The sequence below is a fragment of the Erythrolamprus reginae genome, chromosome 8 (assembly GCF_031021105.1).
Source record: "Erythrolamprus reginae isolate rEryReg1 chromosome 8, rEryReg1.hap1, whole genome shotgun sequence".
Lineage (NCBI taxonomy): Eukaryota > Metazoa > Chordata > Lepidosauria > Squamata > Dipsadidae > Erythrolamprus > Erythrolamprus reginae.
This window is the reverse complement of record NC_091957.1, coordinates 1,179,367-1,196,699: the sequence shown is the minus strand read 5'-3', so window position 1 is coordinate 1,196,699 and position 17,333 is coordinate 1,179,367. Positions and strand designations below refer to the sequence as shown.

The 17,333-nt window shown below is 44.1% G+C and overlaps 3 protein-coding genes across 6 annotated transcripts in view; 1 reads left to right on the top strand and 2 right to left on the bottom strand.

The window, feature by feature from the left end:
* The window catches only part of NUP188 (nucleoporin 188), a 47,898-nt gene extending 44,272 nt beyond the window's left edge, over nt 1–3,626 (bottom strand). Inside the window, exon 1 of one of the 2 annotated variants that reach the window (XM_070758606.1) lies at nt 3,519–3,626. In XM_070758606.1, the coding sequence (XP_070614707.1) occupies nt 3,519–3,544 (26 nt within the window). In that variant the 5' untranslated portion in view covers nt 3,545–3,626. The remainder of the gene's footprint in view (nt 1–3,518) is intronic. The other variant, XM_070758605.1, reaches the window with a different exon arrangement.
* Nucleotides 3,627–3,650: 24 nt separating this feature from the next.
* Nucleotides 3,651–6,880, top strand: DOLK (dolichol kinase). Of its 3 annotated transcripts, none has more exons than XM_070758611.1 (2): nt 3,651–3,792; nt 5,055–6,880. In XM_070758611.1, the coding sequence occupies exon 2, from the start codon at nt 5,147–5,149 to the stop codon at nt 6,716–6,718; it is 1,572 nt and encodes a 523-aa protein (XP_070614712.1). In that variant the 5' UTR covers nt 3,651–3,792; nt 5,055–5,146; the 3' UTR covers nt 6,719–6,880. The 3 variants fall into 3 exon arrangements, with proteins under 3 accessions (XP_070614712.1, XP_070614713.1, XP_070614714.1); XM_070758612.1 differs by having other exon boundaries at nt 3,767–4,008; XM_070758613.1 differs by having other exon boundaries at nt 3,771–3,788.
* Nucleotides 6,881–7,871: 991 nt separating this feature from the next.
* PHYHD1 (phytanoyl-CoA dioxygenase domain containing 1) lies at nt 7,872–17,333 on the bottom strand. The gene is made up of 11 exons (XM_070758634.1): nt 17,196–17,333; nt 15,676–15,834; nt 15,154–15,229; nt 15,009–15,056; nt 14,807–14,862; nt 13,958–14,020; nt 13,232–13,253; nt 12,358–12,486; nt 12,125–12,241; nt 8,849–8,975; nt 7,872–8,250 (listed from the first exon to the last, which is right to left on the bottom strand). Exons 1-11 carry the CDS (start codon nt 17,241–17,243, stop codon nt 8,199–8,201), a joined length of 897 nt encoding a protein of 298 aa, XP_070614735.1. The 5' UTR covers nt 17,244–17,333; the 3' UTR covers nt 7,872–8,198.

Below are 17,333 nucleotides of genomic sequence, written 5' to 3'. Positions count from 1 at the left end.
CAAATAAAGGGAAATATTTCTTCACCCAGAGGGTCCTTGGTTGATGGGATTCCCTTCCAGAAGAGTTTGTGACAGCTGTCAGCCTGGATAGCTTCAAGGTAGGATTAGACAGATTCATGTAGGGTGCCAAGTGTATCGTAGGGTGGTTATTGAAACGGATCTCCAAGTGCCACCTCTATGTTGGTTGAGGCAGGCAGGGTTCCCTTGGGTCCCATTTGTTGGGGGTCAAGGGAAAGGGAGGGTCTTGCCTCCTCTTTCTGCTCAAGATCCCCATGGACAATTGGTGGGCCACTGTGGGACACAGAATGCTGGACTTGATGGGCTTTGGCCCGATTCAGGGTGGCTCTTCTTAGGTTCTTATTCCTTAGTGTTTTAAAATCTCACAGAAAGGTTTCTCTGGACATGAAAGCCAATTGGGGGACTAGGAGCCATTCTTTCTCTCTCAGCCCAGCTCCCCCCACCCCAAAGGATCAATCCAACACAGCTAGTGTACAGAGACACTTCACATAGCCAACTTTGAGAAGCATCAAGGGGAAGAGGCATACTCCCAGACAGAACATTATATATATATGAACTCTTGATCTAGATTAATAAATCAGAATGGAATATAAATGTTTAAAAGATCTATTGTTGAAATACCAATGTCTAGGCTGTGTAACCATTGAAGCAGAGCAGATGCTGGACCGGCCAGATGTTTACAGCCAGTCACAATGTCAGCCAGCACAAATGTGTAAAGAATGCACAGCGGGAACAATTATTATGTCATCCTGCCTTCCTATACATAGAGGTAGGTCATAATTAGTGCTTGTTCAAATCATGCAATGTGCTCAGCTTAGGGCAAATTATAAACTGATGTCAGGTTGCATTTTAATGCAAGTCAAAAATTTGGTGAGCAAGAGGACAGCAAACGCACAAGTGTGGTTTTGGACACACTTAAACCTCCTGGGTGCAAAATGGGAGGTTCCATCAGATGCACAACAGTGAAAATAATACTCTTCAAACAGACCTTTTTGTTATTTTTACAAAGGATTTTGGAGTTCTATTTTGCTTTATCTTTACTCTGTGATCCCAATATTTAAATTATATTTATTTATTTATTTAGATTTCTATGTCGCCCTTCTCAAGGGTGTGTGTGTGTGTGTATTTACAAGGCAGAGGCTACCAGATCGAATCCCAGTAAGGAAGGGTGTGGCTAGCTGATGAGGCCAGAACAAGGCCGAAATGGGACCATCCTAGTCTCCCTTAATTTTAAAATTCCAGCTAAAAACATTTGATATATATATATTTGTTTTTGTAGATTTTCACGGGTATATGTATGTAGATTGTTCTGAGTTTGGGTTTTACCCCGTGTAATATTTTGAGTGTCTATGCGACATTTTGGTGAAATCACATTCACTATCATCAGGCTGAAGTTGTTAGCTTGGTGCTGAGCAGGGACAGAAGCACCAGCCTGAAGATGACGAGTGGGACCTCGTCGAAACGTCACCAGAAATCTCTAAATCCTACACAGGAAGAAACCCGAATATGCCAAGACCTTCCTACCTGTACCCGTGAAAATCTACCAATATATATGTATATATGTGTATATATACACATATATATACATATATACATACATACATACACACACACACACACACACACACACACACATACTGTATATGTATATTCTTACCTTTTCCTGTAACATGTCACTAATATACATGCAAAAGTTCATGATGAATATTTTCCCTTGCATATTTCCGCCTAGCGGAAATCTATTACCCTATTTCTTTCAAAGAAACATACATTTATTTACCATACTTACCTTATTATTCATTCATTCATTCATTCGATTTGAATGCCACCCCTCTCCGAAGACTGGGGGCGGCTCACAACATAATAATAACACAATACATTACAAATCCAATTAGACTTCTATGCCACCCAAGCCCAATAGGACCCAGAGCTCAATTCATCAATTCAATTCAAAGAGCTCAAATTCAAACCGAGGTCTCATTTCCTGGGGGATCTTTTTAGCTATCTAAAAGAAATCTATTTGGGGATGTTAAATATATACTGCTCAAAAAAATAAAGGGAACACTGAAACAACACAATATAACTCCAAGTCAATCAAACTTCTGTGAAATCAAACTGTCCACTTAGGAAGCAACACTGATTGACAATCAATTTCACATGCTGTTGTGCATATTCAACTTTGTACAGAACAAAATATTCAATGAGAATATTTCATTCATTCAGATCTAGGATGGGTTCTTTGAGTGTTCCCTTTATTTTTTTGACCAGTGTATAATAAATATTCCCGCCTTCTTCCTACTCAAATGGAAATTTATTTATTATCCATTTATTATATACTATTATATACTATTAATTATATACTATTATATACTATTAATCTATTTATTAATTATATACTATTTATTAATTTGGCTTATATGCCACCCAATCCCGCAGGACTCAGGGCAGCTCCCAACAAATATTATTAAATTAAATGAATTATTCTTCATTTCCTTCTGGGGGGGGGGGGGAGTGATTCCCCAAAGGATTTGAATTTGAGTCCTCCTTTGGGCCACTCCAAGCCCTGCCTCCCTTTCTCTTTCCCACCTTACAGGGTTGTTGTCAGAAGGGAAGGAGAATTTCATATATTACGAAATTATGCAAGTTTTTCTCATTTCATTCTCAACCCCCTTTTCATAGAAACATAGAAGACTGACCACAGAAAAAGACCTCACGGTCCATCTAGTCTGCCCTTATACTATTTCCTGTATTTTATCTTAGGATGGATCTATGTTTATCCCAGGCGTGTTTCAATTCAGTGACTGTGGATTTACCAACCACATCTGCTGGGAGTTTGTTCCAAGCATCTACTACTCTTTCAGTCTAATATTTTCTCAAGCTGCTTCTGATCTTTCCCCCAAGAAACCTCAGATTGTGCCCCCTTTTATTTTTTCTTTCCCCAAACTTATTTATTTATTTGATTTGTATGTCGGCCCTTTCTACTATATCTTTCCTATCTTATCACTTTCTACCTTCTCGTTTCTTCTATTTCTGTCATAATACGATTGACATGTCATGTATTATATTTATATTTCTCTCTGTTTCACTCTTAACGTAAATATTTAATCAAGAATTATTCTTCATTTCCTTCCGTGGAGGGAGGAGGTATGATTCCATTACCCCAGTTTGGGGCACCCCCAAAGGATGTGAGTTCGAGTCCTGCCTTGAGCCACCCCAAACCCCGCCTGCCCTTTTTCCCACCTCACAGGGTTGTTGTTGGAAGGGGAAGGAGAGGATGTGCCATTAAAGAGCCCGACTGCACCCGGAGGGGGGCTTCCCCATTCAAATCAGTGGCAATACAAGCAGGGGGGATGAAGGGGGCTTTGCCCCCTCCCCTCCAGCCCCCAAGATCCGTGAGTGGGGGTGCCTGAGAGGGCTCGATTCTGGGTTTCGGTCCGGCTCGGCCTCCCCCTGAACCACTTCGGAGCTCAGACGACCGCGCACGCCACACCGGTCCCTACCTCACAGACAGCCCGCCGGCCGCCATCTTGCCTCCCCTTCCCACGTGACCCTCTCTTCCCTCCTTCTTCCCGTCTACCTCGCTTGCCTGCCGAGCCGCCAGGAGGGAGGGGGAAAGGGGGGGCGGAGCCGCCAGTAAGAAGGGGGAGAGGAGGTAGGGCGGCGCCTGCGCACTGGGAGCGACCCGCTCGACCGTTAAGGGAAGCAGGCGCGCGCCGTGCTACTGACGTCATCGGCGCGCGCCGTCGTCACCGCAAGATGGCGGCGCCCGGGTGGGTGAGTAAGTAAGGCAGGGAGGCGGCGGGTGAGGCGGGGCGATGATGAGGGGAAGGCTCGGCGGGCGGGATGGAGTCGTAAATAAGGGCGGCTTTCCTCCTGAGAGTTCAGCCCCCCCGCCGGGGAAGGGCAGGTGTGTGTGCATGGCGGGCGGGGCGCTTGGCCTCCTCCTCTTCCTCCCTCTTTCCACGATCTGCTTCACAACAGCCCCGCAAGGTAGGCTTAGGCCGGGGCTAAAAGGGCGCTTTTCAACTTGGGAGTGCTGGGCTTGGGTTTTCGAGGGTGGCTGGGGATGATGGTCGCAAGTTGAGAAGGGGGTGCCAAAGAATTGAGCGGGTGGGTTGGACTAGATCACCCACAAGGTCCTGTCCAACTTTATCTATCTATCTATCTATCTATCTATCTATCTATCTATCATCTATCTATTTATCTCTATCATCTCTCTATCTATTATCTATCTATCATCTATATCTATCTATCTATCTATCTATCATTTAATATATCTATGAAAACAAACATTTAATATATCTATCTATCTAATCTATCTCCATCTCTCTCTTTATCTATCTATCTAATCTACAGTATCTGTTTATCTATCTACCTACCTACCTATCTATATCTCATATATCTAATCTATTTATTTATTTATTTGTTTATTTACTTGCGTACTTACATACATACTGTACATATACATACATACATGTATACTTCTGTTTATTTATTTACGACTTCTATGCCGGCCTTGTCGAAGGGACTCAATTACCCCCTGAGGTGGGCCCAGGGAGGCCTCTGACCGTTTAGAGCTGCAGCTCTATCTTCTGTTAAAAAGAATGCGGTTAGGATTGCTGGTGTCAGCGCTCCAATTAGCATATGAGAAATAAATCCGTTTCTCTCATCCAAGGTTCGATTGCCATACCAATACTAACTTCCTTTCCAGTGCCCCACCCAGGTTAAGGTTCGCCCCTAGTCCCCACACCCACAAGTTCATCACGTGGACCAGTCCGGTTTCTGGAATTCCACTGACCTTCATATATCCGTTAGTGCAGAACAAATGACCTTGGACTCTAAGAAAGGAATTTGTTGTGGGTAGTAACTTTCCCTCTCATGAAACTACCCCTCCCAGTACCCTTAATACTTATTCTACTGTGGCAGGCCGAAGTCTCCAACTCCAAATGATGGCTTTAGCCGGACAGCTGGTTTGTGATGCGGGATGCACCATTGCCACGGCACGCTTGTTTACAATTTTTGTTCCCCTTTTGTAGGGATGATCCGAAGAGAGGAGGGCGCTTTCAGCCCTGAGAGTCGCTGCATTTGAAAAGCTCCAGACGGCTGCAGAGATCCTGCCACCATCGCCATGTGGAACCAACCGATTCTGGTGGAATCACTGGTGGTGTTTGCCATCGTGCTGTGTGTGCATAGCGTGGTCTGGGACCGCTTCTCGTGGTCCGCTCTCGTCCTGGCCGTCCAAGCCTTCTACATCCAGTTCAAGTGGGACCACCTCCTGCGTCTGGGCGGGGCCGTGTTCCAGTTTCGGACCACGGCCAACAGCGGCCTCCTCCCTTCCTGCATGGCTATCCCTCTGCTGGGCATCGTGATGAAGGAGAGGTGCCGGATGGCTGGCATCGTGTACTTCGAGCGCCTGGGCATCATTGTGGCCTCCACTGGCATGATGATTGCCCTCTTCCTGTCAGTGATCGCCTTGGGCATTACCAAACCGGTGCCAACGAACACCTGTGTGCTGTCGGGGATTGCCGGGACGCTGATCATCTACACCATGAAGCATTCCTTAACCGTCTCCGAAGTGATCGAAGTACTGGAGGTGTTGCTCATCTTCGTCTACCTCAGCATGATCCTGCTGTACCTGCTCCCTCGGTGCTTCACCCCCGGGGAGGCCCTGCTCCTCCTCACCGGCCTGAGCTTTGTCCTCAACCAGCTCATCAAGCGCTCCCTGAACGCCAGCGAGAACCGGGGGAGCCCTGTCGACTTCTTCCTCCTGGTCGCGGTGGTGGGAGTGGCCTTGCTGGGCCTCTCCTTTGCGGTGCTGTTTTTCTTCATGGACTCCAGCACCTGGACCTCCTCCGTGTTTTTCCACGTCATGACCGCCGTCCTGAGCCTCGGTGTGGTCATGCCTTGGCTCTACCGCCTGATCCGCAGGAACCCCTTGACCTGGCTCTTCCAGCTGCTCTCCCAAACCCGGGTCAGGATCCACCTGCTGTGCTACTGGACCCTTCTGGCTGCTCTGGCCTGCGCGATCGTCTTCTACCAAAACGTCAAGCGGTCCTCCGGTTCTAAAAAACACCAGGCCTCCACCGTCACCCGGAAGTACTTCCATTTCATCGTGGTGGCCACTTACGTCCCGGGGCTGATCTACGACCGCCAACTGCTGTACGTGGCAGCGGTCATCTGCTTGGCCGTCTTCGTTCTGCTCGAGTACGTCCGGTACTTCACCATCAAGCCCTTCGGACAGACACTGCGGCAGTTGCTATCGCTGTTCTTAGACGAGCGGGACAGCGGGCCTTTGATCTTGACCCACATCTACCTTCTGCTTGGCATGTCCTTCCCAGTGTGGCTGGTGCCGAGGCCGTGCGCCCCCAAAGGTGCCTTGACGGGGGCGGGAGCCCTGGCTCCCTATTCCGGGGTCCTGGCGGTAGGCGTGGGAGACTCGGTAGCCTCCATCTTTGGCAGCACAATGGGGGAAGTTAAATGGCCCGGAACCAAGAAAACCTTTGAAGGGACCATGTCGGCCATATTTGCCCAAATCATTGCTGTCGCGCTGATTGTGATTTTTGACAGTTCTGTGGACCTGAACACCAGCTACTCCTGGATCCTGGTCTCCATTACCCTGGTGTCGCTCTTAGAAGCCTACACCACGCAGGTGGACAATTTACTCTTGCCTCTCTACCTCCACATCCTGCTAATGCTTTAGCTACCCTTGAAAGGGAATCATGTGTCTCCCCCAGAGAGTAATCAGATACGCCCCCTACTCTGTTGCTTTCGGTGTCTTTGCCCAGGGTGGCAAAAAGCGAACACCGCGGCCCGTCTCTGTAAGTGATTGCACGTTCATTATTTAAAGCTGAGATATATCGAGGCTGTTCTTTGTGGTCTGTTTTGTTTCTCTCACGGCTTCTGCAGTATAATAACGGAGCAAAGGTTTTCAAACTGTGAGTGGCAATCCTCCAAGGGGTTGTTCTTTTTTAAGGGGAACGGTTTGTTCAAGCAATCAGAGGGCTGGACTTTAAGCCCTGCTTTAGGCTTGAAGTCGGCTGAGTGCCTTAGGGCCAATCGCTAGGAGACAGAGAGTTCTAGCCCTACCTTAGGCACAAAAGCCTGTTGGGTGACTTAGGTCCACCTCTTAGAAGAAGGAGGCAAAACAAACCGAAGAAAGAAAAGGGAGTTACAATTTTAACAAGGCTGGTTAGGCTGATGCTGACGAAGCTGGAAGTGGAGCCCTGTGAGATTATTGGATAAATTTTATTTCTTTCTGATCTCTTCAGGATGGAGATCAGAATTACGAAAAAGCAGGACCTTTTAAAAATTATTGGGAGCCTATTCGAAGCAAAACGGAAGCCATTGGAGGTTTGAGTCATCTGTTTTGCCCATCAACACCCTACCCCAATTTCAGCTTAGAGCTAAGGAGAAATTTCCTGACAGAAGGGCTGATCAGTGGAACAGAAGTTGCCTCCAGAAGATGTGAAGGCTCCAACACTGGAGGTTTTTGAGCAGATGTTGGATAACCATCTCTCTGACGTAGTGTAGGGTTTCCTGCCTAAGCAGGGGTTGGACTAGAAGACCTCCAAGGTCCCTTCCAACTTGTTGTGTTGTCATTATTTTTGTTATTGTATTATTATTATTATTATTATTATTATTATTATTATTATTATTTCTGTCCAAACCAAACACAGCCCCAAGGATCTAGTAGACGATGGCAGATCCTGAGCACCACAAAGAGGCAAGCTTTCCTCCAGCTACCTCAAACTGCAAACTGGACATTACAGGAAAATTTCCTAAAGGGTGAGATAAAAAATTATTCCACGCTGCTGAATTCTTAAGAAAGGTATCGTCCACCGCAGTACACAAGATCAGAATTCCAGTCCACGTTTTATTTCATTTTTAACTTGCCTTTCCTTTCAGAAGCCAGGAATAGCGCTCGCTCCCTTCACGCCTCCTTTTTCCTCACAAGGTCTCCCCACAATGTTGCTTGTTGAGCAAAAACTACGGCTTCAGTTTCCTTGGCCAGGAGCCGATGCTCTTAATTCCATGCCAAACTGACTTTTTATTGAGCTCATGCTCCCCTGAAGAGACTCGGCAGATTCGGAGATGCCAGAAATTCTACAGATGCAGAGCTAAACCCCACTGCCAGTTCCCCCCCCAAAATAGGGGGCTCCCAAAGCAGAGATGCCGTGGGTTTAGTTGCTCGTATACAGCGATGGGAAAGGCAGTTCCGGAGTTGGTTGAAGCCTGAAAAGAAAACAAAACACCCATTAAGTGTTTTGAAAAGAAGAACCAGGGGAGACATGATACCAGTCTTCCAGTATCTCAGGGGCTGCCACAAAGAAGGAGGAGTCAAGCTATTCTCCAAAGCGCCTGAAGGTAGAACAAGAAGCAATGGGTGGAAACTAAACAAGGAGAGAAGCAACTAGGAACTAAGGAGAAATTTCCTGACAGTCAGAACAATTAATCCGTGGAACAGAAGTTGCCTCCAGAAGTTGTGAATGCTCCAACACTGGAAGTTTTTAAGAAGATGTTGGATAACCATCGGTCTGAAGTAGTGTAGGGTTTCCTGCCTAAGCAGGGGGTTGGACTAGAAGACCTCCAAGGTCCCTTCCAACTCTGTTGTTGTTATTATTATTATTTATTTATTATTTATTTATTGGATTTCTATGCCGCCCCTCTCCAAGGACTTGGGGTGGCTCACAACATATAAAATTATTGTTGTTGTTGTTGTTGTTATTGTTATTAAGTTCCCATGCTAGTGAACTCGAGTAGGAAAACCTTGCCGAGAGTGGGCACTCCCCCCCCCAGGACAAAGCCCTCCCATCCCTCTCCTTCTGCTTACCAGTTCTCAGTGCTCCAAACCGCGTCCTTGGCCTCCATCAGGTGGAAGGTGTAAACCTCGCGGGACTCCTCCGAATAGTTGGCGTCGCTTTTGTGCACCACCTCGCCGTGGATAAGGACCAAGTCCCCTGGTTCACCGTGAAAAAAAGTGAAATGTACCATCCAGCTGGAAGCAGCGTTTGACAGCTTGATTTACAACCCACTCGCCTAGGCGACCATTCAAAGTTGCAACCCACTTCCCCCAGAGTTACTAACACCCCCGTTTTGAAAGTTTCGACAGCCACACTCAGCCCCTGCAAGGGGATGATGATGAGTTTTGGTTGTGCGAAAACCGGCTTGTCTTTATGACTGTTACAACACGTGACCACAACTTGGTTGGGACTCTTTTTTTTTTCTGGTTTCTGGCCTTGACTTTCAAGATTCCAGCAAAATAAAATGTCCATCAGGGACAATGGATTCATTTAACAACTGTGATGTTGACTTATGAACCCTTGTGTTTGTTTAACAACTGCCGCAAAAAATGTCAAAACCATTGGGTAGGTCACGTGACACTTCAACATTTAAAAAATATTTCTGGATTCAAATTTCACGCCACCCACCTCACCTACAAGTTGACTCTGGGCTACTTGCAAGTTATAAAACAAGTTTAAAAAAAATAGTTAAAAGATTGAAACGACAGAAGGTAAAATACACTGCTCAAAAAAATAAAGGGAACACTTATAACCCATCCTAGATCTGAATGAATGAAATATTCTCATTGAATATTTCATTTGCACAACTATTCCATTTGCACAACAGCAGGTGAAATTGATTGTCCATCAGTGTTGCTTCCTAAGTGGGCAATTTGATTTCACAGGAGTTTGATTGACTTGGAGTTATATTGTGTTGTGTAAGTGTTCCCTTTATTTTTTTTAACCAGTGTATTATGGCCGTGGACTTATGACTTCTAAATTCCAAATTCAGCTACAGTCGTAAGTTGAGGACTCTCTGCAAGAGGTTTTCAAGCACCAGGAGTGGGATCACATGACCATGGGGAATCCTGCAGCGGTCATAAATGCGAAGACCAATTTCGAAGCCACTTTATCCAGCATTATTGTACCTCGGAACAGTTCTTAAGCAAACATTAGCAGTTTATTTATTAGAATTGCCTTTCCCAGAAGGGGGCAGCAAATGGCCAAACTTGGGTGGTTTAGTTCAGTGATTTTCAACCTTTTTTGAGCCGTGGCACATTTTTTACATTTACAAAATCCTGGGGCACACCAGAAACCAAAATGACACCCTAAGACACTCTCCTCTCTTTTTCCATCCCTGTCTCCTCCCCCCCCCCTTGTGTGTGCACATTCTTGAACCATTTCCAAAAACAGGTGAGGGCTGGGGAGTTTTTCTCTCTTATTCTTTGGGTGCTTTTTATCATATGCTTTAAATCAAGAGTCACTTCTCTCTCTCTTTTGTTTCTCTCTCTTTCCTCTCATTCTCTGTCTCAACCATTTTCTAATTTCTCTTTTTTTCCTCCCCTTTTTGCTCATTTCTCTCTCTCTCTCCCTTCCTCTCCTTTTCTCTCTTTCTCTCTCTCTTTCTTTCTTTCTCTCTCTTTCTCTCTCTCTCTCTTGCTTTCTTTCTCTCTCTCTCAGCAAAAAGTTGCGAGACCGAAACCTGAGCTTCCTTCTTCGCGGCACACCTGACCATGTCTTACGGCACACTAGTGTGCCAGGGCACACTGGTTGAAAAACACTGGTTTAGTTAAATAAAAGCAGGGATCGGAGCTGAGTTGCGTTGGAGATTAGCCAACAATTATGTCACTGGGAAATCACAACACTTTTTCGGGGAAAAGCCAAGCTGTGTGATTATTGTCACTCATCAAACTCAATTCCATCATTGGTAGATGGTAGAATATTTCCAAGACATCTGCAAAGGACTTTGAAAACAAAAATAAATGTTTGTGCGTCATACCAACCGATCTCTAAAACAGATGGTCCTCAACAATTGAACCCAAAACTTCTGTTGCTAAGCGAGGCTGTTGCTAAGGGAACTCTATCACATTTTATGACCTTCCTTGCTACAGTTGACCCTGAGGACAGTCATGAGCCAAGCGTCCGAATTTCGATCTCGTGACCTCAGGAATGCTGCAACAGTTGCTAAGTTTGGAAAACGGTCATAAAGTCGCTTTTTTGCAATGCCGTTGTAACTTTGAATGGTCACAAAACAATTTTTTTTAAAAAACTTGGAAGACTACTTGTAATGGTTTTGTTCCTTCCATTCAATGGAGAGGAAGGCCTAAATTTAAAATGGGTCTAACTCCAAGGAGGGGAATACTTCATAAGGACCTATTGAACTGTATAATTTCTTATGAATCCAATGACCTGTGAATCAAAAATGATTTATTATATAATTGTGTAATTATTTTTTTGACACTTTGTCATGTTTTATTGTTGTTTGTAACAAACTTTGAAAAAATAATTTTAAAAATGGCTCTAACTCAAAAGCTCTCCAAATTTGGCAACTTTTAAGACTTGTGGACTTCAATTGTCAGTGGCTGGCTTTGGAATTCCGGCAGTCGAAGCCCAAAAGTCTTAACCCTGCTGTTCTGTTCGGGTCTGCAAAGCCTGTTTTCGAACTTTGAGACCCTGCAAAAAATTTTCCCTGCATATCTGAAACTTGAAATTTCATCGCTTTCCATCATGTCTCCCTGACCCAGACCACAAATTCTTTATTTTAGGTGCTTATAATATTTGGACAATTTGAAAACTTTTTTTACTTGGAAACTAGTTTGAACATTTCTGCACATAAAAGCCCCCCCCCCGCCCCCGTTTTTGTGAAATTTTGAAATTAACAGCATAATTTGTATATACTGTAAATTGAAATAATTGAACACAGCGGGGGGGGGGGCTTTTATGAGCAAAATAAAAATATAAGCATTAATTTTTTTCATTTCAATGTTTATTTCATTGTGTGCAGAAGTGTTCAAACTAGTTTCCAAGTGAAAAAAGTTTTCAAAAAGACCAAATATAAGTACTAAAAATGAACAATTTTCGGTCCGGGTCAAATAGACCCGGGAACAGAATCAGTGTACAGTGTATTTGAACAGAACAGCTTAAAGTCGCCAAGCTTAGAGACCCCAGATCTAAATGATGGAATTTTAGGCACCTCTCCTATCCACGTGCCCCAGTCCTGGCCCCCAAATTATGTTTCCCCTTTGAGGAGGAGAGAAGGAACTTTCCTCCCCTCGGAGCTTATTTTCGGATGTGGCTCGGCCTACTTGGGTTTTTTTCAGCGGTACCTTTGCCCACTGGAACGGGGACAAACTGGCGGTCTTCATACATCCGTTCGGCGCCCATGAAATCAGTGCAAGGAATTGTCCCAGGGGGGGTCCGGACCATTCGCCTTGTGATACCAGCTGGAAAGCATATCAGGAGGGTGAGCTGTAGGGGCTCCCTCTGATGGGAAGAATTCATTTCGTTTCTTAAATTGATACCCGACTCGCTCAGCAGTTTTAGCATCTTCGCGGCTTACTTGTATGCGAGGTGGGAATGAACCACAAACAGCCGTTTTCTTGGGTGGCGTTTTCCAGAGCGATCCAGAACCCTGTTATTTTGCCCAAAGGGGTTGTGTGCAGAAACGTTGCATCCTGGTGTGGCGTCACTGAAAGGAGCAGAGAAGACACGTGACGCATAAACAAGGAGAGAAGCAACGTAGAACTAAGGAGAAATTTCCTGACAGTCAGAACAATTAATCTGTAGAACACCTCGCCTCCAGAGGTTGTGAATGCTCCAACACTGGAAGTTTTTAAGCAGATGTTGGATAACCATTTGTCTGAAGTAGTGGAGGGTTTCCTGCCTAAGCAGGGGGTTGGACTAGAAGACCTCCGAGGTCCCTTCCAACTCTGTTGTTATTATTATCCTTCGTTCAACCCTAAGTGATTTGTTTGCAAACTCCAGCAAACAATCCTAAATCACAAAACGTTTCTATTTTATTCTACGCAATCCAGCCAGAATCCCTTTGGGTTGCAATTGGTAAAAAAAACCCCACCGATTAGCAAATTCACAACCGAACCACGTTGAGCACAGTGTGAACCCTTAACAATTTACCAATTCAGAGGCAGTAATGATTAAGATGATTTTAACAGCAAGTTTGACCCAATTTGTGATCAGGGTCCTTAAGTTTATTAACACCCCCCCCAAAAAAAATTTCTATTTCCTAATCCCCCAGGATCTGTGGGACTCTGCCAAGGGTTGGGGAGGGTCCCCGGATTAAGAGGAATAGACTGAGCAGCATGGGGGCTTTCATGCCCTTTCCTGCTGGAGACAATGGGAGTTGTAGTACAATATCTCCAGGGCACCCCCCCCCCATGGGTAAAAGAAGAAAGGTCATACAGTAAGAAACTCACCTTCTCCACCAATGCCCGGTTGCTATGAGTTTAAAAAAAAAGACTATTAAAAACTGATTTTAAAAATAATAATTATCCATTGCAGTAATAATGAGTTTCTGGTTTGGGGAAAGAATTGGAGAAGACTAGATGGTCTCCAGGGAGCCCTCCGACTTACTTTTTTTCCCCAAATAATTTATTTTTATTTTTTCTCCATACAAACATTTTCAATACAATTTAAAATAGTTTCATAATACAATAAAAACAGTATTGCGTTTGTAAGGCAAATTATAATTAATCACCCCCCAAAAGATTTATTAGTTCCCAATTAATGACCTCTAATTTTGTCATCTAGATTTGTGTTTCCCAGCCTTGGCAACTTGAAGATATCTGGACTTATATCTTCAAGTTGCCAAGGTTGGGAAACACTGATCTAGATATCTGATTTTCTTCTGAATTCAACCTTGATTTTCTTTAAACTTTATTAGATTAATATATTTATCTTTTAGTAATTCATGTATACCCTAGTACCTCCTCCTTATGTATTCTCCAAAACCCTTGCAAGAAAAAGAAGACTTTATGAACTAAGAATATAAAATGATTATAATTCAACCAAAAGGAGGGAAAGAAAAAGAGAAAGGGAAAAAAAGAAAAAACCAAAACTACTATTCTAACAATGTGAGAGCCCTCTAATTTTCATGAATCCACACACCCCCTGTATTTTTGGAAAAGGCTGGGTTCACGTACCTTAAAGATGTACATGCTTTGAACCACCACAGGATTCTCCAGACCCAGATTTCTTGCTAATGCCTGTGGAATGTCCCAAAATGCAAGAAAATGTTCATTTTCCACGTTTTTTCCCCTTGCAGCCTGAAAGAAACACTTTCTCCCAACATTTTGCCAATTAAAGAAGAGTTAAAAGCACTTTCCCCCTCTGGGTTGCCAACATTGGTTAAGGGATCAGTTCTTAGAACTGGGGTTTGCTAATTAAATTATCGTGGCAGTAAAAACCTTACGCCGCCTTGTAAAAGCCCCTATAGCTGGATTTAAAACCAACCCCAGCACGCAACTCCCTGTGGAAACCTATGCAGGTCTCTTAGAAACCTAGAAGATTGACGGCAGAAAAAGACCTCATGATCCATCTAGTCTGCCCTTATACTATTTTCTGTATTTTATCTTAGGATGGATCTATGTTTATCCCAGGCATGTTTAAATTCAGTTACTGTGGATTGACCAACCACATCTGCTGGGAGTTTGTTTCAAGCATCTACTACTCTTTCCGTGAAATAATATTTTCTCACGTTGCTTTTGATCTTTCCCCCAACTAACTTCAGATTGTGTCCCCTTGTTCTTGGGTTCACTTTCCTATTGAAAACACTTCCCTCCTGGACCTTTATTTAACCATAGGAACCTTATTTAACCCTTCATAACAGCCCTCCTTTGCAGGGCTGTTGTGAAGTATTGAATGAACAGGAGGCAGAGACTATGCCAGTCAATTTCCTGTCTTATAACCAAAGGCAGGAGAGACTTGTGAGTTTGGCCCGAGTTTGCCCTTCCTACGACAAACCCTTTAGGGTTGGCCAGCACTCAACTCACCTGCACTTTGGCTGCGTGGGTCATTTGCTTGAAGATGGGATCATAGGCATGTAGCGCTAAAAAAAAAAATCATTGTACTGATAGAATCATTTTGATTATAATGGCATAGGTGTAATAAATTGCCTTATCAATAATAAATCACGTGCATCATATAAATTGAACAAATAAAATTAATTAACCATGATAAACGTCCTTTACTTACCATGACCAATTTTATTGATCGATTTCTCCTTTGGAACCAGAAAATCCCCTGCAAATTTAAAAATAAAAAGTCTACGTGTAAAAGAGCAACACAACACCCAGATTGCCCTCAACAAGGGCGCCAAGATGCCTTGCAGAAACAGTACCTTGCTTATCGAAAACACCTTTTTCGAAGAAGAATCTGATCTTGTCTCCGCTGTTGAGGAAATACTCTGCAGAGCCCTGTCAGAAACCAGGTTAAAACCGTCAATATTAGCCTAACACAGGGGTCGGCAACCTTAGACACTCAAAAGAGCCACGACGGTCCTAACCGGATCCACCCCCCAGTTCCAATTCTGGGGTTGCTGACTTCTGGCCGCTGGTTGTTTCCAGAACTTTGGATTTGTAGCTGTTTTGCATCCATATTAAAATCATCTATTATACAATGCTATTATAAGCATTACTACTACAGTATTACTTCTTCTATATACTACACAGATTGTCCTCAATTTTCATGGAGCCATTGAAGAATCTTTGGCATGGAAATATCTCTGAAATGGGGAGCTGGGAAGGGGGTGACAACTTTTCTGCTTCCAAAATAAAATCTCTACTACGTTCAGCTACGAAAGCCTTGGAGCGAGTTGTGAACCAAATTGAAAGTCACACGCACACACACCGAAGCTGCCCACCTGAGCCTGGAGTTGCTCCGAATGCTGGGTTGTAAACTCCGTGCGGCAGTGAGCCGGCACGTCCATAGACGCCACTATCTTTCGGATCTGGGCCCTCATGGCATCGCATTCTTCCAGGCTGAAGAACCGTTCGAGGACCAAGAAGCCCTCCTGCTGGAACTACGGAGAAAGTTGAAAACTATAGACGATCCCGTTGAAAAAGCACCAACCAGCCTATAACCATCTTTGCCTATTGGCCCTCATGGAGTATGTGCCTACTTAGAAAAGCTCTCAACCACCATAGCAGAACCTCCTAGCATAATCTATTATTTATTTTATTTGTTTGTTTTGTCAAGTACCCGTTGGTGAATACAGACATATTTATAGCTTTACTAGATAAATGGTCAAAGCAACGGAAACTGCAGTTGAATGTCTCCAAATGTAAAAGAATGCACTTGGGGAAAATAAATCCTCAATGTGAGTCTTGTATTGGCAGTTCTGTGCTAGCAAAAACTTCAGAAGAGAAGGATTTAAGGGTAGTGATTTCTGACAGTCTCAAAATGGGTGAACAGTGCGGTCAGGCAGTCGGGAAAGCAAGTAGAATGCGTGGCTCCATAGCTAGAGGTATAACAAGCAGGAAGAGGGAGATTGTGATCCCACTGTATAGAGCGTTGGTGAGACCCCATTTGGAATAATACTGTGTTCAGTTCTGGAGACCTCACCTACAAAAAGATATGGATCAAACTGAATGGGTCCAAAGACGGGCTACAAAAATGGTGGAAGGTCTTAAGCATAAAACGTATCAGGAAAGACTTCATGAACTCCATCTGTATAGTCTGGAGGACAGAAGAGAAAGGGGGGGCATGATGTAAACATTTAAATATGTGAAAGGGTTCAATAAGGTTCAGGAGGGAAGTGTTTTCAATAGGAAAGTGAACACAAGAACCAGGGGGCACAATCTGAGATTAGTTGGGGGAAAGATCAGAAGCAATGTGAAAAAATATTATTTTACTGAAAGAGAAACAGATGCTTGGAATAAACTTCCAGCGGACGTGGTTGGTCAATCCACAGAAACTGAATGTAAGCATGCCTGGGATAAACAGATCCATCCTAAGATAAAATACAGGAAATAGTATAAGGGCAGACTAGATGGATCATGAGGTCTTTTTCTGCCGTCAATCTTCTATGTTTCTATGTAGCTTCTTTTCGTGTAATATTGATCTGCAAAGTAGGGAACATACAATTCTATTTTGCTAGACCAATTCTTGAATACAGCTCGTCTGCCTGGAATCTGCACTGCATATCGGACATTCATACAATTGAGAATGTCCAGAGATATTTCACGAGAAGTGTAAAACCGTTTCCAACGAAATGTTGCTGAGTGGTGAATCAAAACTTTTACAATTATTTTTTTCCCCACAGAACCGGAAACGACTCAAGGGGCCCTGTGTGTCAGAACTGGGCAGCCAGCCATAAAAAATCTATTTTGTGAATACAGAAAATAAAATTCGCGGTGCGTTTCTGCTCCTTTTGCTCCTTACCTTAGTCATTTGCTCTGGGTTGACGGGAGCCATGGATCCTAAAGGCATCCCTGGTCAAAGCAAACGCTGCCCGTGTCCAGTTCGCTCCATGTCTCCAGGGATGAACCTCCCCCTGCTAAGCTGGGCGGTCACTACATC

Bases quoted from the DNA above. Each gene is read 5' to 3' on its own strand.
- DOLK (XM_070758611.1), top strand. From the start codon at position 5,147: ATGTGGAACCAACCGATTCTGGTGGAATCACTGGTGGTGTTTGCCATC.
- PHYHD1 (XM_070758634.1), bottom strand. From the start codon at position 17,243: ATGCCTTTAGGATCCATGGCTCCCGTCAACCCAGAGCAAATGACTAAG. The intron at 15,835-17,195 runs GTAAGGAGCAAA...CTTTCTCCGTAG, and splicing joins ACCCAGAGCAAATGACTAAG to TTCCAGCAGGAGGGCTTCTT. The intron at 12,242-12,357 runs GTAAGCCGCGAA...TATGCTTTCCAG, and splicing joins CATTCCCACCTCGCATACAA to CTGGTATCACAAGGCGAATG.